The 25,599-nt window shown below is 41.6% G+C and overlaps 3 protein-coding genes across 4 annotated transcripts; 2 read left to right on the forward strand and 1 right to left on the reverse strand.

Moving 5' to 3' along the window:
* Window positions 1–465: 465 nt before the first annotated feature.
* Window positions 466–3,240, reverse strand: LOC118410615 (transcription termination factor 4, mitochondrial-like). 2 transcript variants are annotated; one of them, XM_035812395.1, is made up of 4 exons: window positions 3,132–3,240; window positions 1,587–2,633; window positions 1,124–1,223; window positions 466–884 (listed from the first exon to the last, which is right to left on the reverse strand). In XM_035812395.1, the coding sequence occupies exons 2-4, from the start codon at window positions 2,603–2,605 to the stop codon at window positions 696–698; spliced, it is 1,308 nt and encodes a 435-aa protein (XP_035668288.1). In that variant the 5' UTR covers window positions 2,606–2,633; window positions 3,132–3,240; the 3' UTR covers window positions 466–695. The 2 variants fall into 2 exon arrangements, with proteins under 2 accessions (XP_035668288.1, XP_035668289.1); XM_035812396.1 differs by having other exon boundaries at window positions 3,067–3,186.
* Window positions 3,241–3,403: 163 nt separating this feature from the next.
* LOC118410614 lies at window positions 3,404–22,923 on the forward strand. The gene is made up of 10 exons (XM_035812393.1): window positions 3,404–3,665; window positions 4,084–4,182; window positions 4,826–4,928; window positions 10,049–10,210; window positions 10,611–10,781; window positions 19,429–19,502; window positions 20,015–20,212; window positions 21,550–21,777; window positions 22,156–22,299; window positions 22,664–22,923. The coding sequence occupies exons 1-10, from the start codon at window positions 3,540–3,542 to the stop codon at window positions 22,787–22,789; spliced, it is 1,431 nt and encodes a 476-aa protein (XP_035668286.1). The 5' UTR covers window positions 3,404–3,539; the 3' UTR covers window positions 22,790–22,923.
* LOC118410613 (uncharacterized protein K02A2.6-like) lies at window positions 7,055–9,501 on the forward strand. The gene is made up of 2 exons (XM_035812392.1): window positions 7,055–8,653; window positions 8,747–9,501. The coding sequence occupies exons 1-2, from the start codon at window positions 7,063–7,065 to the stop codon at window positions 9,019–9,021; spliced, it is 1,866 nt and encodes a 621-aa protein (XP_035668285.1). The 5' UTR covers window positions 7,055–7,062; the 3' UTR covers window positions 9,022–9,501.
* Window positions 22,924–25,599: the final 2,676 nt, after the last annotated feature.

The following is a 25,599-nucleotide window of genomic DNA, read 5'->3' on the forward strand; positions in this document are numbered from 1 at the left end:
TAGAGTCTTTTAGTCTCAATTTACCATATTTAGTATAGGTCACTGGAAAAACAGTAGAAATTGGCCACACAGACAGACAACTTGCCAGAGGAGTTAGCTGACCAGAAGAGTACAGCTTGCAACCGTGAAGAGGGAAATGTTAGTCTCTACCAGACTGACATGACTATGCTGGGAGAAAAAAACTTGCCAGGGGAGTTTGGTACCAAGTAGGAGTTGGTCTGGCGTATAGGGGAAACATGAACCTAAGCGTGGACTGTCTCCTCTGGCGAATTTTCTGATTTTTCCGAATTCGCACCTCCGTAGAAAGGCCTGGTGGAGGTTAGGGAAATGTAACCTTCCCGCAGATTGACTCTGCTGGCCAATTACTCCCCTTTTTGCCGAATTCTATTATCCATACCCCTATAGACAGGCCCTGTCAATGAGAGGAATCTTAAGCAAAACCTGAGGCACATTCGCTGAGCGAGATGACAGTCTTACAATCAGTATTTATTTCATGAACCACATATAGAGATTCAACATACATCAGAGCATCAAGATATTGATATGATACAGGTAAGTAATGGCACAAGTTTAGTGACTCAAACAAAATCATCATATGGCTTTCCTATATGGTACTTGATTAAGGATTTAGTACATCTCATGTTACAACAGTCCATTTTATCACAGGGTGAATCTGATTCTCCTCCCTGATCTTCTCATCTCTCTGTTGTCTCGTCATCTGTCTCCTCATCAGTATCCTCATCTGTCTCAACTTCTGTATCCTCATCTGTGTCCTCAGAGTCATCATCAGAACTAGACATGTCACTTGTATCAACATCTGTCTCTCTCTCTTGTTCCAGAAGGGACACAAATGTTGCATACTCCTCATAACTGGCAAAAGCAACCTTAAAAAGACAAGAATCAAGTCATCGATTATTGTTAATTCAATTTTCAATGGAAGTGCCTATATGTGTGTACTAATGATCTATATGATTAGAACTGAAAGTAACAAGAAGCTGGCAATTTTGCCACATACTAGTATACATTCATATATGGTAGCACATATACCATACAGTATAGCTGTAGCAAATACCAAATCCATGCTCAAGGACAGACAAGATACATTCTAAGGAGAAGTTGATACCTGAGTGAGAAATTCCTTAGTTGTAGTTGCCAGTATGTCCCTTAGGTGAGGATTAGGTTTCTTGGTCTTACCCTTTTTGTCTGGGGGCTGGTACATGCCTCTGTAGATCAACAAAATTGCAATAAAACCCCTCAATTATACAAATGTATGTCATAAATTCAATTTCCTATCAAACAACAATGGATATACTCTGATTTTGGCAGTGAAAGATTGTTGATTTTGCTTTCATGCTACCCACTGTAGTTTGATAATCTCCAAGCAGATCCTTTGGTGCCATATTATAGTATCAAGTCTGGCCAAGGAGTATAGCCCGCCAAAGAGAGCTTTTGATACTATCTACTAATATAAAGTGGGTAGCATGAAGGCCAAGCCAACAATCTTTTACTGCCAAAATAAAAGTATTGCCATTGTTCAAATGTAGAAACTAGCAGTCCATACAAGTGTAGTGTCATGTTGTACTAACCTCCTTTCCAGAAACATGTGTCTGCTCCTGATGTGTTGCCATTTGTGTCTGAACAGGAATGCTTTCACCATGTCTCCCCTTGTAGACCCCATGGCAAGGAATGCATACTGAAAAAGTAGCTCTGCATGCTCTGGTGTCTCCAACAAAACCACTGGAGTTGTGGTTAGGATGGTTTGCACTTGTGCAGTTTTGAACTGACAGTTCTCCTTCAGGACTGCTACTACTCTTCTCACCTTGGATACTGACAGTGTTAGAACCGATGGACACTTCAAAATCATCTTGGCTACATTCTCTACACTTGACACATATTTCTGCAGATTTTGTACCTTCCTTTTCAAATCTGTTGGCTGTTCTCTTAAAATCTCTGGATGGGTACTTAGAAGATCCATAACTTTATTCTTACTTATATCTAAGTACAAGAACTGCCCAAAGACTTCTTTTACTTTATCCTCTGGACTGAAAAGGAGGTGTGCATTTGTTGTCATGAAGTGGTAGATCTGTTTCTGAGTACAGCCAATTTCCAACAGGCAACTGACCCAGAATATTACACTATCCCGTATGCGTAGATCTTGGATTTTCTGCGAGATATTTTGAGTCTCCTCAATACATGTAAGAATAGATGAAACCAGTTCTTCAGTTGTTTGCGAGTCTCGTGCGTCTTCCATCTCTGGTTCTTTTCCTTTACATGTAACTTCAGAGTGTTTTAGAGCTGAAGGCATGAACAAGCTTGGCTGAGGTTTTGCACATTTGATGGCATCTTTGGAACATATTGTCCATAGGGGTGAATTGCTTTCCTTTCTTAAAAAAGACCGACAAGAAAGCCTTTGTGTACTGTGAAGCATAACTGGCTGATTAAGACAAAGTACTTGCCTATGATTTGCTGTATTAAAAGACTGTAGGCTACATATAGGTAGGAAACATCTTCTGGCATGAAACATCCTGGAGAGAAGTTGATGGGCACCAGGCACAAAGACTCTGGTTCCACGAAGAGCATTCCCATAAGTGTAGAGCAGGATCATGACTAAATACTAGACGTATAACTGTAACCTGTAAAGCAGAAAAAGACTCAACAATTAATATCCTGAAGTGTGTAAGTAGAAATGTACATGACAGCAAGGAGGTTGAAAAAAGGAACCTCCTTGGTGACAGCCTTGCCTGAAAGGCACATTAACATGGAAAAGTGAGTTATTGTTCAATGTATTCACAAGAAAAAAGCCACATCCAGAAAAGCAAGATAACATATTAGTAAGCATTCCCAATCAATATATACTAGATGTTGTACATGCATTGTGCATTTTAAATCGATATGAAAGGAAAGATATGCGTCAGCAGTGTAACCTCAGACTGTTTTCCAAAAATGATGGGAACCCAATAAATTTTCTTCGCGATTCATATCATCTAGCCACCTCTGATCTACTGGCGTATAACTTGAACTATTCTAACCAAAAAAGATATGTGTGTACTATGTGTACCTTCCTACCTCACTATCTGCGAATATTCAGACGAAGCAACAAATATTCGGAGCAAAATAAATACAATTTTTACCTCCGGACCACATGGGATGTGTGACCTAAGTCGCCATGTTGTTAGGTCAGAGGTCAAGGAACGGACTATTAAGTCATCTTGTGGGGACTGCGATTATTTACAGTCAACAGCCTTTACCAAAAGAACCTTTACATCCATATCCATAAATATGTTGGGATAGATAACTAGAGTAAAAGTAAAAAAAAGTATTCTATGTAACGTTACACTGTCCTTAGCCTTGATCGCATATCATTTTTTTTTATGTGAATGACTCAATGAGTCTTATCACAATGGAATATTCCAAAGCCGTCTAAGTGCTCCATTTCCGTGAATCCCGGATTTCCGCACATCACACACAGTGGAGTATAGCCTCAAGTTATACTCGGCAAAACCTGCGTTATATATTCTGACAGGGAGTTATCAAACACCATGGAACTGAAGGGGAGAGTGTTGGTGTACTCTATAGTGGGTTGCCCACACTGTATCCGCGCTAAAAACTATTTGGAACAGCTGGGTCTACCTTACACAGACGTCTCACTGGATAAGTACCCTCAGGTGACAATGACTTTCCATGACATGTTTACATCTAGCCACTGTAAATAAGTCGTTACCAATGGGTATTATGTCAGCATGCACCAATCCAGCCCCTTAGACTTAGAGCATAAGGACTTAGTTATCACTGATTGCAAGGCAAGGTGATATAATGTGGATACCAGGGTTTGTTACATGAGAAAATTATTTATATTTGTATACGGCTATAAAAAAGCTAATAAAAAATTGGAAAAAGATTATTCACTGCTCCTTTTATCAGACCAAACCTTTTTTTTCAGGAACACACCCACGGTGACCCCCCATAAACTTTGTAGTATTGTCCACATGAATTGACTGTGCATTTACCAGTATTAACGGTACTGGTTTGTCATATTGTTAGAAAATAAAATGTAAGAAAAACACTGTATTATCTAACCCATAGTGTCGAGAAGAGGTGCGAACGAGAACTGGAAAGAACACAGTCCCACAGATCTTCTTCAACGCCATCCATGTTGGGGGCAATGAAGAGCTGCAGAAACTGGTAGGTCTGGTTATCACTGACATTAGTGATGTCTAAAGAGTTATTGCTTGAAAGTGTTTTAAAAAGTTAGATGTTATTAACATGTATGTTACTCTTGTAACAGTGGTGTTCAAATGCCGCTTACAGTCCTTGCCCAAGGGCTCTAGAGCTTTTGTGGCGACAACGATAGCGGTCACGATTTGTAATCCGCCACCCCGGGTTTGATCCCGGGTGTTGGCATGTTTGTTTCTTTCTGTTCTTACTTGCCCCTCTCAATTTCTATAATGGTTCCCACGCCGGCCCTGTGAGTAACAGGCTACCGGATGTGCCACACTGTGAGTAACAGGCTACCGGATGTGCCACACTGTGAGTAACAGGCTAAGATGTGCCACACAGAGATATCGATCTCGGAGATTCGAGGACGAATCTTGAAAAGAAAAGGGGGAGTAGTGTACCAGTGGTGTTCAAATACCACCTACCGTCCTTGCCCAAGGGCTCTAGAGCTTTTGTAGCGACAGCGATAGCGGTCACGATTTGCAATCCGCCGCCCCGGGTTCGATCCCGGGTGTTGGCATGTTTGTTTCTTTCTGTTCTTACATAAACCGGTCCCCATTTTAACTGGACCCAGTTGAAAAGTGGCTGAAATGAATTGTATATTTTCCAGAGTGATGAAGAGCTTCAGGAGCTGATCAAAGATGTACAAGAGAAGGAGCCCCCACCTGATGCTCCTGTTCCACCTGACCCTCTCACAGCTGAAGATGACGAAGGTATGGTCAGGTGCCCAGAGCAGGCTTCTAATACAAGTTTCAGCAATGCAGCTGATATAGTATCGAGGTACTGGCTTGAGGATGACAGCATTTCTTTGCCTCTGTGATTTAAGACCTGATGTAGCGCTATTTTTCAGCACTCCAATATCCTCTGAGTTGCAACTGTGTTAGCTACAAGTTGTCTAAGGCTTAGGTCACATTTCCAAAGCAGGGCCTGGCCGGGCAGCTTTCGGGAGCAAAAATAATGATATAAAATACATCAAAATACACAAAATGTCAAATAAGATTCATGGGCATGATTTGTGTATACTTCTAGGTATACATTTTAATTTTTCGTTTCTTAAAACATCCTGGCCGGGCCCCGCTTTGGAAATGTGACCTAAGCCTAAGAAAGTAAGATATTTTCCATGCAAATGTTGCCATGTAGAAATAACCCCCTTTATGGATAATGGGATAGTCCGGGCCGACGCGCATGCGTCGGGGGAGTAGCCGGGAAAAGGAATAAACATCAATTCACGTCGTTTCAACTCCAGTCTCCTAGTCGCTCTTGTGTCACCTCTGGGCTCCCTAAACATCATCTAAAGTGGACAGAACGAGGGTAACAAAATGGAGGTTCTACCGAGATCAAAAGTTCCAGGAAAAACGGAGCGGATGGCGCGGTAACAACCTGTGAAGTTTGAGAGAAGCGGCAAGAGAGAAAGGTCGTCTGACGGAAGTTCCCGCCGAAACGGTCACGTGACGCGACGGAACGTGGGACGAGAGGTCAGAGGTTAGTGTCTCAAGTATCACAACAAACATGGCCGCCTCCATGAGACGAGAATAAGTGGGGAGGGCGACCGTACCGATAAGAACTGTTGTTGTGGGAAGAGATACAAAGGGAAGAATGGCGCAAGGTGGAATCAAAATGGAATCGGTAGAGGAGTTAACAAGATCAGTGGAAGAATTCCTACGTCCAAAACAGTCCACAACATCTGATGTGAAGCCTAAGAGACAGTCTGATATGACGAAACCTAGCGACCTTCCACAGTTAAGCGGGCCTTATCCCCTCCATTCCCAGACGCCACCAGGGCTCCAGCTGAATAAGAATAGTGTTGAAGTCACCGTGAAAGAGTTGGTTGATGCCACTACTCACCTAGCAAATGTTGTCACGGGGTGTTGCACAGAGGTTAAGAAATTAGGAGGAAGGTTGGACCACCTGGAGTCACCTGAGGGGATTGACACTGTAAGAAAGACCCTATGGAACACTAACACTCGATCAGTTGCTGGAGGGGTTGACACTGTCAGGAAGACCCACTGGAAGACTAACACTAGACCAGCTGCACCTCACCATGTGAGCAGGAAGGAGTTCAAAATAATCGGCCAAGTGGGTACCCTCAGCTTCAAGTCCCTCACGTACCAGGTCAACAGTGGCCTGAAGCAGGGATATACAGAGGAGGAGGTCGTAGACGCGGTGATTAGAGCCATCCCAGCAGAATCAGCCCTCCGTTCTTACCTGGAAGGTAAGGAAATGGACCTGGAGACAGTCGAGCAGGTGGTGAAGGCCCAGTGTCCACAGTGTACAGCTACTGACCTGTATCGTAAGCTGAGCATGGGGAAACAGGCAAACGAGGAGTCTCCCCAGAACTTCCTGATGAGAATGATGGATCTGAGGGACCGAGTTATAGAGGCTAATGAAGAAGAAGACGAGTTGTACAGCGCAGGTCTTGTGCAGGCCATGTTCCTGCGGGCAGTCCTGACTGGCCTGAGTGATGATGCAATCAGGCTGGAAATACAGCCTCACCTCGACCGGAAGTGTGGGACCACGGATGTTGAGCTGTTGGAGAAAGTGGGCAGGGCAGTGATTGACAAGCAGGAGAGAGAGGAGAAGAAGAGAAGTGCTGCCAGAGTAAACACTACAGATACAAATACTACTCGTACTGGGATCAATGTGGTGACAGCAAGACCAAGAAGGCTGTGCGACCAATGCTGGCAGGCGCGCGCAGAGAGATGCAACCACTGCTTCGTGTGTGGAAGAACCAACCACCAAGCCAGGGAATGCCGTAGTCAGGCTGCTCCCCGGGGAAACGAGTCCAGGGCCCTCCCAACGGACGGGGAGTAGCCCTGAAGAACACCACGCAGTCCCACCACCCAGGCCATGCAGGCAGTGGATCAAGGAGATGCCACATGGATAAGTGCTATCACTACGAACATTGACAGTCTACCACCTGAAGACAAGAGTGCAAGTATAGGACCATTGAGCAAGAAGGAGATCGGTGAAGCGCAACGTCGGGACTCGGCCATTAGAAAGGTGATAGAGCTGAAAGAAGGGGGGAGGAATCCCACTACCCGAGAGAGGCAAGACAACTCAATTGGTACAAGAGAATACATGCGGGAGTGGAAAAAGCTGCAGATCGATGATGAGGGCATTCTCCGCCGGAGAGCTGGTCCAGTACTGCAAGTAGTGCTCCCGAAGGAATATAGAAACATTGTGTACCAAGAACTACATGACAAAATGGGCCATCTGGGAGCAGACAGGGTTGTCAGCCTGGCAAGACAACGGTTCTACTGGCCAAAGATGCAGAGAGACATAGTTGAATACTGTACCTCCAAGTGTCAGTGCATTAAGCGCCGGAAGCCAAACATTCCAGACAAAGCCCCACTTACTAACATCATCACCACTGAGCCGCTACAACTGGTGTCCATTGACTATGTCCACCTTGAAAGGAGCAAAGGTGGCTACGAGTACATTTTGGTGGTTGTGGACCATTTCACACGGTTCGCTCAAGCATATGCAACCAGGAACAAGTCAGGGAGAACAGCGGCAGAGAAGCTCTTTAATGACTTCATTCCTAGATTTGGGTACCCTCTCAAGATTCACCATGACCAGGGAGCAGAGTTTGAAAATAGGTTGTTTCAACGCCTACATCAGCTGAGTGGAGTGTCGCCCTCGAGAACAACTCCGTATCACCCCCAGGGAAATGGTCAGGTGGAGAGGTTTAATCGGACTTTGCTAGCGATGTTACGTGCTCTCCCAGAATCCCAGAAAACAGATTGGAAGGCGTCTCTTAACAAAGTGGTTCATGCGTACAACTGCACCCGACATGAGAGCACTGGGTATTCGCCTCACTTTCTGTTGTATGGACATCACCCCCGCCTGCCAGTGGACCTTATGTTCGGGATTGAAGACAAGGAGAATGAGGTTCAATCATATCCTGAGTATGCCAAGAAATGGAAACGTGGCATGCAGGAGGCCTACAGGATTGCGAGTCAGCATGCCAGGAAAACAGGTGCAAAAGGGAAGAAGCAGTACGACAGAAGGGTGCACGGTCTCAGTCTGTCCAGTGGTGACCGGGTCCTTGTTCGAACTATGACGGACAGAGGAGGACCGGGCAAGTTGCGTTCCCACTGGGAGGACAAAGTCCACATCATTGTGAAGCAGAAGGGGAAAGATATTCCAGTGTATGAGGTACGCCCAGAATGCAGAGAAGGAAGGTCAAGAGTGTTGCATAGAAATATGCTACTACCGTGTGACGGACTGCCTCTAGAGGTTCCAGTGGACAAACGAAGCAAAGAGAAAACACCTCAAAGAGAGGACAAGAGGAGTGATAATGAGGAAGAAGAACTTGCAGACAACAGAGTCGAAATTGGAGCTGAACAAGAAGACCAGAGAGGAAGTACAGGTAGTGAAAGGGATGAAGAAACTGATGTTGAAGTTGAGTCTGAGGACCAGCCCTGTGTGTCTCAGGGTGCTGAGGATGTTCCAGACCCAGCAGAAGTAGAAGAGAACAGACCAAGACGAAATTCTGTTGAGTCTGAGGACCAGCCCTGTGTGTCTCAGGGTGCTGAGGATGTTCCAGACCCAGCAGAAGTAGAAGAGAACAGACCAAGACGAAATAGGAGACCACCACAGACTCTCACGTATGATGTAGGTGGCCAACCGGGCTACTTGAGAGTACCAACGGTGAACACAGTAAATGCAGCAGAGTGGACTGTGGGGACACCATGGCCACTGAACATGTGGAACGCGGGAGCAGGGCATCCTGGGCAATTATATCAGTCGTGCCTTCACTGTGGACAGTTAATACCGATAATTCGCATGTACGCGCCCAGCTAAGGGGATGGAGTACCTGTTATTCGTGTGGACTGTGAACTGCTATGGATTATTATTCCAGTGGATTACTATTCTTGTGGATTACCCGCTGTACCAGTGCCGCTGTGCCTGTGGATTACCCGCTGAATGAGAAGAGTCTCATGGGACAATTATATTGTGGACAGTAAATGCAAGGTTATTGTGGAAAATCATTCCATATTTGAGAGACATGTATGTTGGTTATTTATAGATAACAAAGAGACTGATGGATTCCAGTTGTGTGGACTCTGCAGGACTTCCAGCTCAGAATTTAGACCAGGCCTAATGTTGTGTTAACTGTTCTAAAACAGTCAGTACGTTGGAGCTTCTGTTAGTAGCAGTGAAGCCAGTTTATTGAAGATGCTATCTGTGCCAAAGTTAAAGGTGTTATCAGTGCCAAGGTTAAAGATGTTATCGGTGCCAAAGCTAAAGAAAAAAAAAAAAAAAAGAGGCTAACGCAAAGGAGAATAGAATAGAATATATCCTTTATTTTTCATAGTACTAAACAACCATATATATGTGTTCATTAATAGTTTCTTATTGTTATTGTTATTGTTCCGAGACGACTTTAAAAGAGGGGAGAGTGTTGCCATGTAGAAATAACCCCCTTTATGGATAATGGGATAGTCCGGGCCGACGCGCATGCGTCGGGGGAGTAGCCGGGAAAAGGAATAAACATCAATTCACGTCGTTTCAACTCCAGTCTCCTAGTCGCTCTTGTGTCACCTCTGGGCTCCCTAAACATCATCTAAAGTGGACAGAACGAGGGTAACACAAACAGGTGACCTTTTTCTCATATCTCTGAGGAAAATGGTCACCATATTTCCACCAACCACTGCTTCAAGAGTATATACATGTATGACCCCTTTTTGTGGGTCCCTAAGATAATTTTTAACTGTTGACACAGCCATACATCACTGATTTTATTGGTCCCAAGTTTTCTTCCTGGCAGCTTTGACTGTATACAAATTCTGCAGTGTGTACCATTGTGCTGCCTTGTGTTCCACCCCAGCTGCTGTAGGGTTCCACTGTGAGCCGGATGAGTACGCCATGCTTGTACAGGAGCTGAAGGGATCCGGACTCATCAAGGACAGGATGTACAACCTCAGGACATACAAGAACTGTTTTGTGGGCAGAGAGTTTGTGGACTGGTTAGTCAAGAAGAAAGGATTAGGTAATCTGGAAATCAAATTCTTTCTGAGTGTGTGCATTATGTTCTGAAAGTTGCTGGGTTGTACCTGTGCAGATGTTGTACTAGTATCCTGTCATTCCATAGTTATTCCATATACATGTACCTCAGGTTTTATTTCACCAGGAGAAACATATTGTCCAGTGGCAGCTTTCAATGTACCCTTGGGGAAAAAAACAGACATCAGCTATCAACATCAAATGAAGTCAAGTATACAAGAAATATGAAAAAATTGCATTTTGGTACAAAACCAAAACAAATTATGATATAGAAATAACAAGCCTCAAATTAAGTCATGTTAAAATGGTGGTTAATCAGGATGGAATTTGCAAATCAATGTTCAAGTGATTGTAAATCTTGAAAGTGATGAGAGGTGTGTTTTCAGGAAGGGAGGAAGCTGTTGACATGGGGCAGAAGCTGGTGATGGAAGGGTTTGGACACCATGTCACAGATGACCACAGGTTCAAGGATGAGATGCTGTTCTATAGACTACTGGAGGATGACTCTGAGAGCGCCCTCAATGCTGGGGTTACTGCTGAGTGTCAACCTAGACCAGGTAAGGGCTACTTGTTACCTGATATATGTGTAGTGGTAGGTCATGTGTGGCCAGCTAGCCCGTGACCATATTGTGAGATGTGCTGTGAATTAGACCCGATTAAGGGAGAGAGACCCAAATGACCTCATCTCAGTCTCCAGGTATATAGGGGGACCGTGATATGAGGAATAACACGACGTGAAGTTTCTCTTCACACGAGGGTCAACACGAAACGTGCCAATGCTCTCGTGCCGCTATCTTTGCACGCTCGTCCCAGGTAAAGGCCCATTACGTGCACTTCTTCAATTTTAGCGATGTCCGCACGGCCGGCATACACTGCTATATTTTCCCGCAGTCAGTCCGGCCCCATTACGTGCGCTTCTTCAATTTTAGCGGTGTCCGCACGTAGCCGTGGCCGGGCATTCACGGCTACATTTTCCCGTCCCGGTGGACTCGGCGCTAAATCCGGCCCCATTACGTGCGCTTCTTCAATTTTAGCGGTGTCCGCACGTAGCCGTGGCCGGACATACACTGCTGTATTTTCCCGCCCCGGTAGACTCGGCAGTCAGTTCTTCAATTTTAGAGATGTCCGCACGTAGCCGTGGCTGGACATACACTGCTATATTTTCCCGCCCCGGGTGAAGACTAGGGTCTCAATCCGGCCCCATTACGTGCGTTTCTTCAATTTCAGCGGTGCCCGCACGTAGCCGTGGCCGGGCAAACATGGCTATATTTTCCCGCGCTGAGTGAAGACTAGGCACTCATTTCTTGCGGAGGTAAAATGGACTTGACTTGAAACTGACTCTACTCAAGCTTTTGCATACCAAGTGGCTGCAAGGCGTATTTGACCAAGTGGACAAGTATCCAAGCCATGGCGGAGAAGGCACGCCGGTAAATGTTATCATTGCGTGAAACTATAAACAAAGATCACCGCCATTTTGTTTTATGTAAAATTATCGCAGTTGTTTGCACATTTTCTTTCCGTTAATTCAAGTGCCATGGCCAGTAGTTTACCGGTACTCGATTTTAGTAGTACATTGACAGTAGTCAAAGATTTTGTAGCATGTAATCGTGTGTAAAACGTCTTATATCATTAAGGAAAATTCTACCAGACTCGTAGTGCCCAGTGTGGTTCACTTCTGTAAACAAAGGTGACGCCATGTAAATAATGAATTTTATTACAAGTGGCTTTGATATGTGCGATTGTTACAACTCCTAGGTAACTACAGCTTAGTACATGTACTGCGTATATTATGGTTCATTCAACACATTTCGATCTCAAATAAAATCTTCATTCACAGATCTTCATTCAAAAACGCCGCCATTTCTGCTGACTGCAAGTGTACTGTGCTGTCGCAGTTTTGGCCGAGTTTACCTGAATTGTTCTGCCAGACTTGTGCGTACCGTACCGTATACTACAGTACTAGCATTTACTATACAGTGTTTTCGATATCAAAACCTTTTAATTGAGGCGCACATGTGTTTTAAAATGTAGACCCTAAGTATGAAATTGTAAACATGATTACGATCGTAAAGCTGTTATTTAAGTCCAATAATAAAAATGAAGTACATGTTTGTATCATTGGGCAAGCGACATTTATCGTGTAGTACGGAGATGTCTTGTTTACAATCGGTAATCCTGGAGTATTTTGTGACGGTTCTTCTCGGTGTACGTCGCCGGAAAATGGCGTGCTTTGGTGTGCTCACGAGATATCATGATTTTCTTCGTCAATGTTCAGTGACCAGCTTCGTTTTTGCTTACAAGGAGGAAAGACGACTCAAAGTCGGAAAGAGTAATGAAACACAATTTCTGACAAAGCATCTCTTTATTGACTTTATCCCGTTAAACTCGGTAGATAAACTGTTGTTTGCGAAACTTAACACGGAAAGTCACGTTTTGTGGCTATATATGTCAGTGTTAGTTTATCCAGATATTTTCAAACTACAGTGTACAAATAATGAATGAAGACCTTTATTGTACATTCATACCCACTGGGTTCAGTACAGGTCGCAATAAATGATACAACATGATATAATGATACAATGAGTCTAGTAACTCAAGAATCGTATTCTACTGCGTACATTCGGCTTCTTCTCGTTTCTTTGTGATATTGAAAATGTAAGAACAGATATGCTTTATAAGTAAAGGTTTGTCTAGATTCATAAGGAATATAAATTTGTCTATATTACTTAGTCGTATGAAGTGGGGGAACATGGATTCTATTAGTCTGTAGAGTTCAGCTCTCTCTTTCTTGTACAAACTACATTCTACTACAAAATGATGTTCATCTTCTATCTTATCTAGATTGCAGTACTGTATCTACATATTCGTTGTTCTAGAAAGGTGCGATTATGTCTTCCGGTTTCGATGTGTAGTTTGTGGCAACTGACTCGTAGTTTTGTGACGGCCGTCCTGTGCCGAATATTGTCAATATCCAGGTATTGTTCCACATTATAGGTGGACTTGAACAGTCTGTAAGACCTCAATTTGTTTTTAGCGGATCCACCTTTGTTATCATTGTTGAGCTCTCTCAGAAAAGTTTGAAAATAAATGTCTTTCAGACGCTGATTGATAGAATTGATAATTTGAGACGAATTTGTATTGTGCTGTAGAGGACAATGCCATATGTATGTTTCCACAACATGCGAGTATGGTCCTTCCCAGACACCATGGCGCCACCGCTTTGTCATGAGCCCGAGGCGGCATGACCAAAGGCGGCCGCGGGCTGTGCGGGAAAACTTGAATGTAGCAGACTTGTTAAACTAGGAATTCTCACGGTTACGGTGCACGAAATAACACTAACAAAATATGTGGAGCTTGTATCTAATCTCATTCAGCAATCGCAGACAATTTCAGCGATAAACACATGTTACAAGGTAATTCTTACTGGATATAACATTGTGGTCCGGCTATGGAAATGAGCTACGAAGTTTTATCAAAACAATGGAGGTTAAATTCTAACCTCCTTGGTTAAAAGAAGGAAAACACTGGGAAGTGTGGTTTGATCAGACGGCTAGATTCCTCTGACAAATTAAATCTACGCTCAGCTATATATAGTGTTATTTCATTTCATTTTATTTCAACCTACATGTAAAACCCTACCGTTTTTTAAGATGTTGGCAAATCCCTTGGAATGGATAATGAGTTTCTGTTTGTTTTCTCTCCAATACGCAGGTACAGTATATCGAAGCTTCATCGATATCAGTGGTTTGAAGTGTCGGAGCAGGAGGTTAATTACAAGTATAGCCTCCTTGGTCGAAGGACAGGAAGAACAGTCTGCCAGCAGTTGTGTTGTTCTGAACTGTGTGTATGTGTCTGTGTGTGTCGTTCAGTTCTACATGTGTGCGTGTGTGTGTGTGTCGTTCAGTTCTGTTGACGATATTTTGTTAATCCTAACACTACGTTCGTTTATCCTAACCTTCCGGTTTCAACTAGTATATAGAGTAGTTTATACAATAAATTTTCTTAAGTAACAATATTGAATTACATAGTACTTTTATAGTATATAGATTGTAATATCGCTCCTTCACAAGAAGAAGAACACCAATCCCTGAAGCTTGTGTATAATAATATTGCCAAATATTTTTTACGGCAAACGCGGGGGGGGGGGGGTAAATGTTGGTTTCTTTTATTTTGTCACGAAACAGACAAAAGCCAAAGATTGTAATACACATCTGTGTCTAGAACGTCACGTCCCGGACTCTGGTGCACACTCTATTGTTCAAAATGTCCTGCAACACATCAGCGCTAACGTTTGTTAAAGCCGACAGTACAGTCTGACCGTCGAGTCGTGAAATACACTACACTATAGACGTCTTCATTCATTCATCATTATCACCTATCAACTTACCTTTTGTTATATGTAAGTAGATCGGTGTGAACTGTCGGAACAAGTCGGAGCAAGGAGGTTAAAAAAACAACCTCCTTGGTCAGAGGAAGAGTTTCTCACGCCGTTTTACTTGTATGTTGATCTCTTTCAACTTCTTGTTCTGATGAAACATTTCTGTTCTGGTTTGCATGAAGATTGAAACTTACCCTCTATTAACTGTGTTCAGAACAACGGTTTTACCAAGGAGCTTGGTTTTACTAACACAAGTTGCGTCTTGACTTACCCTTCAATAAATGACATTTGAGGAACAAGAAGAAAAACCAAACGTCTTTTCTTGCAAATAAATGGTTGCTTCTTTCCGTTTTTCAACTTCGCATAAGGAGATTCAAACTGTTTTTCTTTAAAATTGGGACTTTTTTACCTCTTCATTTAATTTGGTGGTAGGAACCTTATCATAATTCCTTTCACATTGTTTCCTTTCTAACGATAACATTGGATCCATTCCAAATTACATTTACTAGTATATACGAAGTACGGAATTAACAAGATACATAACGGTAAAATATAAAGATAACCGCCCAAAGAAAAAAAAAACAACCACCCATGAAAGCTGCGTGTCAGTATAACAATAGAACACCTTTACTTAGAAACAACAGCTTGAAACTAAAACAATGGGAAAATTGCCTTGGGTAGATTTGTGTTGAGTTTGTGTTCAAGAAAAGCTCCTTGGTTCAAAATTACATATTTTAAAATTTTTAAAAGAATTTGTTTTCATTTCTTGCTGGCTCTTTGCGTAAATTAACATTACTTAGTACGTATCACATGTATTTTTTGACACGTCTAAAAACTATTCTAGGCGTTTTTTTAAATCAATAACACATGTACATATACTAGTACATGTACGTACAGTACGTCACGACATACTAGTATCGTTACTTTTGAAGCATCAAAGGTAAGTGTATACCATGGTCATAATTCGTCAGCAACTACTTCCAGCCGGGCCGCTATTTCAAACGTCGGAAACACGGTACGTTGATAATTTAATATATAGAAATAAACTGATACATTTGAAATGAGACATATTTGAAAGCAAATGGATCATGAACGTAAAGTCCTTTACAAATTCTCTGATCGTGTCTCCACTGACAGGAACAAGTTGGAAATAGAACACATCGTGCTTCATTAGAATCAGCCAGATAGACATTGATTTGCATGCCATGGAGAACGTTGCCGATGCAAATACTCGATACATTATACAATGGTGTTCATCACTCGTCGGCAACACGGTACGTTGATGATTTAATAGAAATTCATAAGTAAATTGACACAAATCTGAAAATTGAGACATGTTTGAAAACAAATGGATCATGAATGTTAAGTCCTTTCCGAATTCTCCGATCATGTCTCCCCTGACATGAACATGTTGGAGATAGAACGCATCGTTCGGAGTTCATTCAAAATGAGATGTGTATATTCAAGACATTATACATAATGTAGAATGATTTCCATCACTCTGTATTATAAGCTGCTAACAACACCAATAATAAACCAATGATAAAGAAAATGTTTCGTGCAGGATATGTCACTCAAATTGATCGACGCGGTGAAATTGTCTCCACCCATCCAAACTACACATTCGGTAGGTTCTCTTTTTGCCATAACACGACCGACATCTTAACAATTAAGTCGAGTATTCGTATATAAGCTGTATATAAAATTATAGATAGATATGAAATGAAACATCTTTACCAAACAGACGGGGAGGTAATAATTGTATCAAACCAACCGTAAATAAATTCTGAAATGGAGTATTTTACAATGTTTAAAAAAATGTTACTCGTCCAAGGGAGTCTCGCGGATTGAAGTGGTAGTTCGGAAAAATCCCCAAAGAATTCGCCAAGGCTCTTATGTGAAGTCACACAACGGCCAGATGGAGAGAACTACATATTACGTATCTTTTTGTTACGATCGCTTGGCCAGAGCCTATGTTAAGAAACTATTAAAATTTCATCTGAATTTCCCGACACCTTCCGCTAAGATTTTGTATCTATCATGCTTGTTCCTATATTAGGGAGTTTTCTTGACTGGGTGTGAAATGAAAACGGTAGTTATCGTTGTATTTTACTTGCCAACATTTACCCCCGACGTTGCAGCCAACAGAAGGTTATAATCTGTCGTTTCTCCCAAGACATGTAACCCAATAGTGTTATTGACATAAGTTACAACTTACCACATTACACTGTATCTATTGACTTGGTTCGTCAGATTATTTACAGAAAATGTAACAAGACCTTACCATTTTATGTCTCCATTTAGTCAATTCTGTATTTTGGAAATAACCTCCAAGCAGGTCGCATAAACACTCCTGAGTCCTAGGCCTACTTCACTCCTCTGCTAGCTTTTGATACTATCTTATGCTACCGTAGTATCTCCTTGGAGATTATCTTGTAAAATCGAACTACCGAAATGCTGCGTACGCTCGATCAATAAGTCAACAATCTAATGAACTGCAAGTTGCTCATCGAAGTTTTCACCTTAGAAATGAAGTAAACACAAAGTGGCATGGTGAAGTTACGGTACAGTGGCGAACTTGGGATCATCCATTGTTTATTTCAATCATAGTTTTTTTTTTATTTGCAAAATATAAACATCACACTAACTTTTGTGTGGAATGACAGCAATGACATATTTTCTTTTATCAGGGATTATGATGAAATCTGTCCATCAATCTTGCCACAATGCGATACCAAAGTGGTTAAAAAAAACCTTGGCGATACTAATAAAATTCATTATTACATGTATTATAGTATACCTGACACCCCTCAAAATAGATAGTATCGCCCAGACCGAAATGCTTTGCGCTTGTTGGTTGCCTAGGTAACACGTTGGTAAGCAGCGCGCATGCGTGCATATTTTGTTTAGCCGCATCATTCAAACAACAACCGTGTTTACAGTCGGGTCGTTTATTTACATCCCGCGTCACTACTTGTTTCGAGTCAGCCTTTGGGAAGCTGTGGTTTAGTTACACATAGTACAAGGTATGAATTCTGTTTTGTAATGTTTGTCATTTATTTTCAGCTACGTACGCCGTAAATAGATTGTTTAGATCAAGGAGGTTAAAACCTCCTTTGTTAGATATACAGTCAAACCTGCCCGAGCGACCACCTCTTCTCAGCGACCACCTGGCCATTTCGACCGCTTTTTCTCGGTCCCGATTTATTTTCCCATTGACGTAAGCATCAAGCGACCTTTTCTCAACGACCACCTGGCCAACGCGACCGCGACCGGCCCAAATTTGGACCCATAACGACCGCATCATTTTCAAAATTGAGGTTTTCATCGATTTTTTATGATAACTAGCGCGATTTTGTGCCAAAATCGGCTAGTTTGCGTCGGATTTTGGGGTTAAATTTACAGTTTACAGTGTGCGTGTTGTATTTGACATTAAAGACCTCGCTTCTTTGCGTGCGTGCAGTGTGCTTGCTATTTGGCATTAAACAGAACGGAAACCATTTATACTTTGCATCGGGCATGTTTTGAGTCGATACTCTTCTCAGCGACCACTTGTCCAAATCGACCGTTTTTTCCCGGTCCCCTGGGTGGTCGTCTTGGGCAGGTTTGACTGTAGTAGAAAATGTTACGGTGTCGGTGGAGCATTTTCTCGTATCGTTTGTAAGTTTACTACACGCTCCTCCAAAGTACCAAACTAGATCATCAGTTTTCGTTGCAAGTTCTTTGTAAACAAGTAATCATTGCTACTAGCTTGGTATCGCTGCGTCAAAAATGTTTGTTTACACGAAATGTGTTGTTTACGCTGTGCAAATCCTGGGCTCTGTAATGAGGAAACGTACGTCGTACGTCGTGCGACTTTCGGTTATAGTGAGGGATTGCACGCCCAACCTCGCAAAGCATTGTGCGTTGCAAAATAGCGGCAGATGTTCCAAAATCTACCGATGTAAACTCCTGTTTTTTAAAGGAAATTTACGCATTTCAAGTCTGACGTTTGCGCCACGTCACTTATCGTATCAAGCGGTCCGTTTTACGCCACCGCTTTCCGCTTCTTGTGTACATGGATTACGTGCCAATTCGGGTTGCTTTGAGGTCATGCACGTGTCTGTTGACTACTTTAACCGCGAGGTACCTCGGTCGCGCAATGTCCGCCGCTATTCCCGTCGTTTTTGCGCCCACGAAAATGCGTGTCCGTTCTGTGCACAAGCGTGCGAAGTCAGCACGGAGCGAGGTAATGCACACGTTCGGAGTTTGCGTGAAGTTGCTCAAAACTCGTCAATCGGCACGAAACGTGCTATTCTTCAAGCTCCGCTATCTTTACACGCGTGTGGTTACTCATGCCGCACTAAGTCCGTACGCGTGCAAAGATAGCGGCGTCTGAGAATTGGCACGTTTCGTGTGGATTGTCGTGTTTTGAGGAACTTCACGTCGTGTTATTCCTCATTCCGGGTACCCCAAACATAGCTCCAGTCTCACCCCAGACACGAATCAGAATGGGTGTTCTTCCTATAAGTATAACCATCATATGTAAATGCATAAGCTTAAAATTCATTTTAGGGAATATGTGCACGAGTGAACCTAACATAAAGATTTACATCCACAGAAACAATTCTAGGTGCACAACACAAGACAAAGCAGAATGTCTGCAAACCTACAAGCCTTTAATACTGCATGTCTTCATAGCTAGAGCTGCATGTCGTCTTAGCTAGAATCTGTAACTATACATAGCAGGTTTTATTATTTTTTTGTCACTTAAAGAAAGTGGTTTTGGAATGATAATCAAATGTTATACCAGTCTTCTCAAATGAATTTTGTTTCTTCATCTTCAGCTGGTGAACTGAGTGAAGTGATCAGAAAACTCATCCTGAAGATTTACTCCAAGCATCTATCAAAGGATGGCAAGGTCTGATGTTTGTGTAACCCTCAGCAAGGTTTATCCTGTTGTTTATGTTCTAACTTTGAAGACAAATTAACTCACAGTGTGTTGTAAAAGAATATTGGGGACAAGACAGTAGGACTTACATCTAAATACAAGCATTAAATAAATTCTACTGAAAACAATGTATAGACATGTAGACATTTATCAGGTTGCAATTTTAATACTACCTGTATTATCATCATATTTAGTATCACCTCCTTTTACAAAGTTCCTGATGCTGCTACAGTCCATCCTGGTGTGTTATGCTGAAGGGCAGTTATACCAGCTTTATAGATTCAGATACAGATACAGATACAGAAACAGATACAGATACAGATACAGATACAGATACAGATACAGATATCCTCTACAAGTGACCACCTCTACATATGGAACACCTGGCCACTTAGACTCAATTTTGTCAGTCCTGAGCAATCTTTTCAAACGTTTTGTACTGTAATGTTAAAAAAGTATTTCCTCTCAATCTTCACTCACAGAAAGTAGACTACAAGGGTATAGGAGAGAGTCCTGAGTTTGAGGACTATGTGACTCTGACAGCACAGCTACAGAGGGTCAATGTGACAGACTTGAGCAGGGAGGAGAAACTGGCCTTCTTCATCAATATCTACAATGCACTGGTCATCCATGCCTATGTCAAGGTGGGACCTCCCACCAACTTATGGCAGAGATACAAGGTGAGGATTTGTATTATTGAGAAAGATACATTGTTAATCTTACATTATTGTGAAGCATGTATATATATATGATTTGCTATATACAGTGTGATCCCAACACATTCAGGCAGAATGTAATCTTATAATTGAACCATAGATATCTCATCTGTAAACACTTCCTTTCCATATGTAAAACATACCTTTGCCAAATAAACCAGGTTTGTTATGTAGAATGATGTCTGTAGACATAAATGTGTTACTCATTACATTTTATTTTATATGCCTGGAGTTGGTTCATAACATTTCGCCATTGCTTATGCAAATTAGATCCCTATGCAGATTAGATTTACATAATAATATTAAATTGTATCAAGCATCATTTGCATAATAAATGTGTATTGATATTTCCTTCTTTCTTAGCTAAAAATGTGACAAGTTTGAAAGTCCTATAAGGAATGCAGTGGATTTACAAACTTTTCTCATTAATTATGCAAATTAGCAGTCGATTTGCATAATTATAATTCCATCATGTAAGTCTTCCCTTTGGCTATCTACATACCAAAAACCATGACGATCCATCAACACGTTTATATTTTCTCATTAATTATGCAAATGAGGCCGTCATTTGCATAATTAATATGCATTGATATTTCTCTCTTCCTCATCTATATATGTGACAAGTTTGAAAGTCCTATCATGAAATGCAGTGGATTTATAAACTTTCCTCATTAATTATGCAAATTAGTTGCTGATTTGCATAATTGGTATTCCATTGTGTACATTGTTACTTGGGCTATCTACATACCAAAAACCATGACAATCCATCAACACGTTCTCGAGTTATTCTCGTCCAAAGTTTGAAAGGAAATCGGCGACTGCAGTTCCAAACAAGCCGCTAGGGGGTCCAAACTTAAAGCACTTACTCTCAGCACGAAGGGCTATCTACCACACAAAAATCATAACCACAGCAGGTCCAGAACACGAGATAAAAAAAATTGAGGTTTTGCTGCAGTACCTTAGCAAGCCGCTAGGGGGCCCATTATCGAACTTGACCTTCGTTTTCCCGACCCCTACCCACCTACCAAATATTATTGGGATCCATCAAAGGCTTCTTGAGTTATACTGTTAACACACAGACAGACAGACACACAGACTCACAAGCCTAAAACATAACCTTAGCCATTCTGGCAAAGGTAAATATCAAAAATTGATAAGTAAGAAATGCTACATATTTCCTTTAATCAATATTTTTTTAAATTTCCACTCATTTCCACATTACTGATTAAATATCATGTACATACCCCTTTCAACTTGCAGGTGTAGAACATTGTAACTGTTGATATTCTGTACCCCAACAGTTCTTCAATGTAGTGAGCTACATTATTGGTGGTCACATCTACTCTCTACAAGACATAGAGAATGGTGTCCTCCGTGGCAACAGGAAGGGGATTGGACAGCTGTTCCGACCATTTGGCCAGGACGACCCCCGGCTGCCTGTAGCGCTGGAGGAGCCGGAGCCACTCATTCATTTTGCACTCGTGTGCGGAGCTAAGAGCTGTCCTCCCATCAAAACTTACTCTGCTCAGGTCAGGGTTTATGTCTTTGCCTACACAAGCCATTGACCTAGAAAGCTGCATCAGTAACATCTTTATGAACAAAATGAATTTGAATAGCATCATGATTACTTCTGGGTGTCAAGTTAAAAAAAAGTACCAGACAGTGCAAATCCATTCTAGGGTTACTTTCCACAACGAGATACAGAGGAATGATTTTTTTACCATAATCATTTTTGCATAAATTTGACTCTTCAGCATACTTTCTCATTAAAAGAAAAGTATTGTGTTAATGTTTTGTTTTTCATTCAGTCAGAGTTTTATTTCTGTAGCATCAGTCCCATGATCTGTTATGAAACTGTTATGATCTGATATGATATCTGTAATAACTCATAGTTTTCTTCTCCTCAGGAAGTTGAGAAACAGTTGAAAATTGCAGCGGAGGGTTTCTTGGAGGGAGATGATGGGATGCAGGTAGATATGAAGAAAAGGGAAGTCATGCTCAGCAAAATCTTCAAGTGGTACAAAGTGGACTTTGGAGCCCAAAACAAAGAGGTGGGAAATGAAGGGACAACACATGCTTACACCCCTTTCCACTATACAGGCTGTGAGGTTTGAGCAACCACCAAGCAATCAAACATTTGAGAGATAGCTCAACAATTTTCAAAGATTAAGAACAAATCATTTCGCGCTTTGTTGACTTTGATATCTTGCTTTTAAATCTGACATTTTATTCCAATTAAGGTTTATGCAAATGTCATATTGGTCACTGTACAATTGCTCACACTCACAGGCCTAGTAGAAAGGGGGCCTTAATCATAAAAGTCTTTTATGGCAATTTCAGCTGGTCTCAAGTGTGTTACTTTGCCTCTTTCCGTGATGTTTACATTGAATTAATCCATGAACACTGTTTCTATAGGTACTTCAGTGGGTCCACGATCACATGTCAGCAGGAGAGAAGAAATCACAGCTGTCAGAACTGTTGGCTAGCACAAAGTACAAAGTCAGCCACATGTCATATGACTGGGGTGTCAACTCAAAGTAGAAAAGCAAGTAACTAGAGACTAAATGTCACTGTTCCAGCACTCCAAAAATGAAGTTTTAATTTGGGGTGGGGGGGGGTATATTTATTCATCAATATTAGTTACTTATAGCTGCTTTTCAGACAGCAAATAGAAAGACAATATTTTGGGAAAAGTGGTTTATGGTCTCATTGATGAGTTTCTTCTTCCCATAGACTTCTATGTTATAATTCGTGGTTTAAATGGGCGCGCTCATAATGAAGCTACGTGAAATTTCAGCAGATTTTTCATTCTTTGTCGAGCACATTTACCCTATATCGTGGGAAAAAATTGCCAATGTAAACTATACGTAGAAACTTTTTTTATAGCAATTACAAACTACGATTAGTCAATCCCCACAAAAGGCACTTTTTCGCTGCTATTGTACAACCGCACCACTCAGAACCCACGACTGTGTACCTCCGATCTAGCGCGCGGCTGCCAAACTTTACCTGCTTATTTCTTCAGTTAGAAACAAAACTTCACCAATCTAACTTTTGATATCAGTTCCGCTGGCTAAAAGGGAATTTCTCACCGCTAAAAACATGCGTCTATACAGCCGTTCAGTTTTTGGCTCGGATCTCTTTTAGGGTGTCCACTCGCGGAGTAATACATCAATGAGACCTTAAGTTTAATGTATTATTGAAAAAATCTATCAAAAGAAAGAATGTCCTTTTCTTCATCATCTCTGAAAGTTTGGGTGTCTTACGTTAATGAATTAGCCTCTGGGAGGTAATTAAGTACGAGATCATGATAGGCATGAAAGCGCCACCTAGCGGCGGACAAAGGCCAAAGTGCAAAGGCGTCGAGACTGACGCTTTTGACGTGTCGCAAAGACTCATTAGATCAGTCTGTGTATGAGTTTGACTGAGTAGTGTTCTCTTTGTGACTTTGTCTTTGTTTAATTGGAATATATCTCAGAGAATAGTCGTGTAAGGGATATCAGCACGACAGGCACGACGAGATTCATCCGGATCTTTCTACGTAAAATAAACGGTTCTATAGAGGATCGGGTGAAGGTACTATAGCTCATAAAGTCAAAACAGAGCTTAACGACTAGAAATTAATGTTAGCTGCGTTTCAAGCTCCCTTATACCAGAGGCGGGCAAGCCGAACTGAGCCTTTCTGATTGGCCTTTAATAGGTGTCGCCTAGCCCGGGGTTTGGGGGGGGGGGGTTGGAGGGGCGTTCGAGAGAAGGCGGCGATTGCAAAAAATAACTTGGATGTAGTTTGCCTCAAGAAAGATAGCTTTAGAACCTTAGTCCTCTTTCAAATGGCTTCTATATCCAGTAGAGTGTGATACAAGAAAAATAACAATAGTACCGCCCCTTGGAAATGTAGACCCGTCCGTTACCATGGTAACGGAAATAGGTACACGGCGTAATCTGCAGCCAAAAAATGCGGGGTGGCGCCCGGTTATAAACCCTTTTCAAATTTTTGCTCCAGTGCTATTCCTTGATTTTTTATGAATATTTTTCATTTTTATTTAAGGTCTCATTGATGAGTTTCTTCTTCCCATAGACTTCTATGTTATAATTCGTGGTTTAAATGGGCGCGCTCATAATGAAGCTACGTGAAATTTCAGCAGATTTTTCATTCTTTGTCGAGCACATTTACCCTATATCGAAGGAAAAAATTGCCAATGTAAACTATACGTAGAAACTTTTTTTATAGCAATTACAAACTACGATTAGTCAATCCCCACAAAAGGCACTTTTTCGCTGCTATTGTACAACCGCACCACTCAGAACCCACGACTGTGTACCTCCGATCTAGCGCGCGGCTGCCAAACTTTACCTGCTTATTTCTTCAGTTAGAAACAAAACTTCACCAATCTAACTTTTGATATCAGTTCCGCTGGCTAAAAGGGAATTTCTCACCGCTAAAAACATGCGTCTATACAGCCGTTCAGTTTTTGGCTCGGATCTCTTTTAGGGTGTCCACTCGCGGAGTAATACATCAATGAGACCTTATGCTTTACAGGCAGCTTAGATATATTGTCAGCTATATATTCTAATGAGCGGTAATATTTTCCACATGTTATAACTTTATCGAATGTTAAGTGTAGGCATTCTTTAGCACTCATTCAGATTTATGTTTAAGAATTCCAACAAAGGACTTAACTCTGGGTCCATTTATTGGCCAGATCTAACTTTATCAAAATGTTTGCATCAGTATTAGGGTGCCCAAATGATCAAATCAGTAATAGCCTAAGCAGGAGTATGAAACATTGGCCCAGGTGCCTTTGGAGCAGTTCTGTGAACAGGTATACAACTTGTACAGATAGGTAGTAGAAGTAACAAATGTTGTTTTTGCTATCCTATATACACTCTTGCCAACCAATGTTTGTGCCTAATTATTACAACATTTGTAAGTCATACATACACGTAACACAACACCTTGTATATTGAATCCAATATGTGGACATTGAAATTTTGTCTATGTTCCTGACACCAGACAGAAAGTTAGGCAGATGTTATCAACTATGCAAACAGAGCTAGATCTATTTAAGAATTATAGATAGTTTCGAATTGTAATACAAAATGTACTTGTAGTTAAATGAGCAATGAAACTCATGATGAGTTCTGAACAAACTTTATTATGTACATTTATTTTGACTTCAGGTAAGTTATATACACGTGTACAAGTTTTTAAAAATCTGGGCTCCTGGACTGGCCTGTACGTTGTACCTAGCCTCCATAGCAGGCTCACTGGGGCCTTTTTTTTGGCTCATATAGATCTAATACACTTTTGGCCATTTCTGGGTTGCTGATTGTCAGCTGTTGCTGATTAC

The sequence above is a fragment of the Branchiostoma floridae genome, chromosome 2 (assembly GCF_000003815.2).
Source record: "Branchiostoma floridae strain S238N-H82 chromosome 2, Bfl_VNyyK, whole genome shotgun sequence".
In the NCBI taxonomy this organism is placed as follows: Eukaryota; Metazoa; Chordata; class Leptocardii; order Amphioxiformes; family Branchiostomatidae; genus Branchiostoma; species Branchiostoma floridae.

Excerpts from the sequence above, each read along its gene's own strand:
- LOC118410615 (XM_035812395.1), bottom strand. The coding sequence starts at position 2,605 with ATGATCCTGCTCTACACTTATGGGAATGCTCTTCGTGGAACCAGAGTC. Across the intron at positions 1,224-1,586 it reads CACATGTTTCTGGAAAGGAG|AGGCATGTACCAGCCCCCAG; the intron begins GTTAGTACAACA and ends GTTGATCTACAG. Across the intron at positions 885-1,123 it reads CTAAGGAATTTCTCACTCAG|GTTGCTTTTGCCAGTTATGA; the intron begins GTATCAACTTCT and ends TGTCTTTTTAAG.
- LOC118410614 (XM_035812393.1), top strand. The coding sequence starts at position 3,540 with ATGGAACTGAAGGGGAGAGTGTTGGTGTACTCTATAGTGGGTTGCCCA. Across the intron at positions 4,929-10,048 it reads CACAGCTGAAGATGACGAAG|CTGCTGTAGGGTTCCACTGT; the intron begins GTATGGTCAGGT and ends GTTCCACCCCAG. Across the intron at positions 20,213-21,549 it reads ACTTATGGCAGAGATACAAG|TTCTTCAATGTAGTGAGCTA; the intron begins GTGAGGATTTGT and ends GTACCCCAACAG.
- LOC118410613 (XM_035812392.1), top strand. The coding sequence starts at position 7,063 with ATGCAGGCAGTGGATCAAGGAGATGCCACATGGATAAGTGCTATCACT. Across the intron at positions 8,654-8,746 it reads CCAGCCCTGTGTGTCTCAGG|GTGCTGAGGATGTTCCAGAC; the intron begins GTGCTGAGGATG and ends GTGTGTCTCAGG.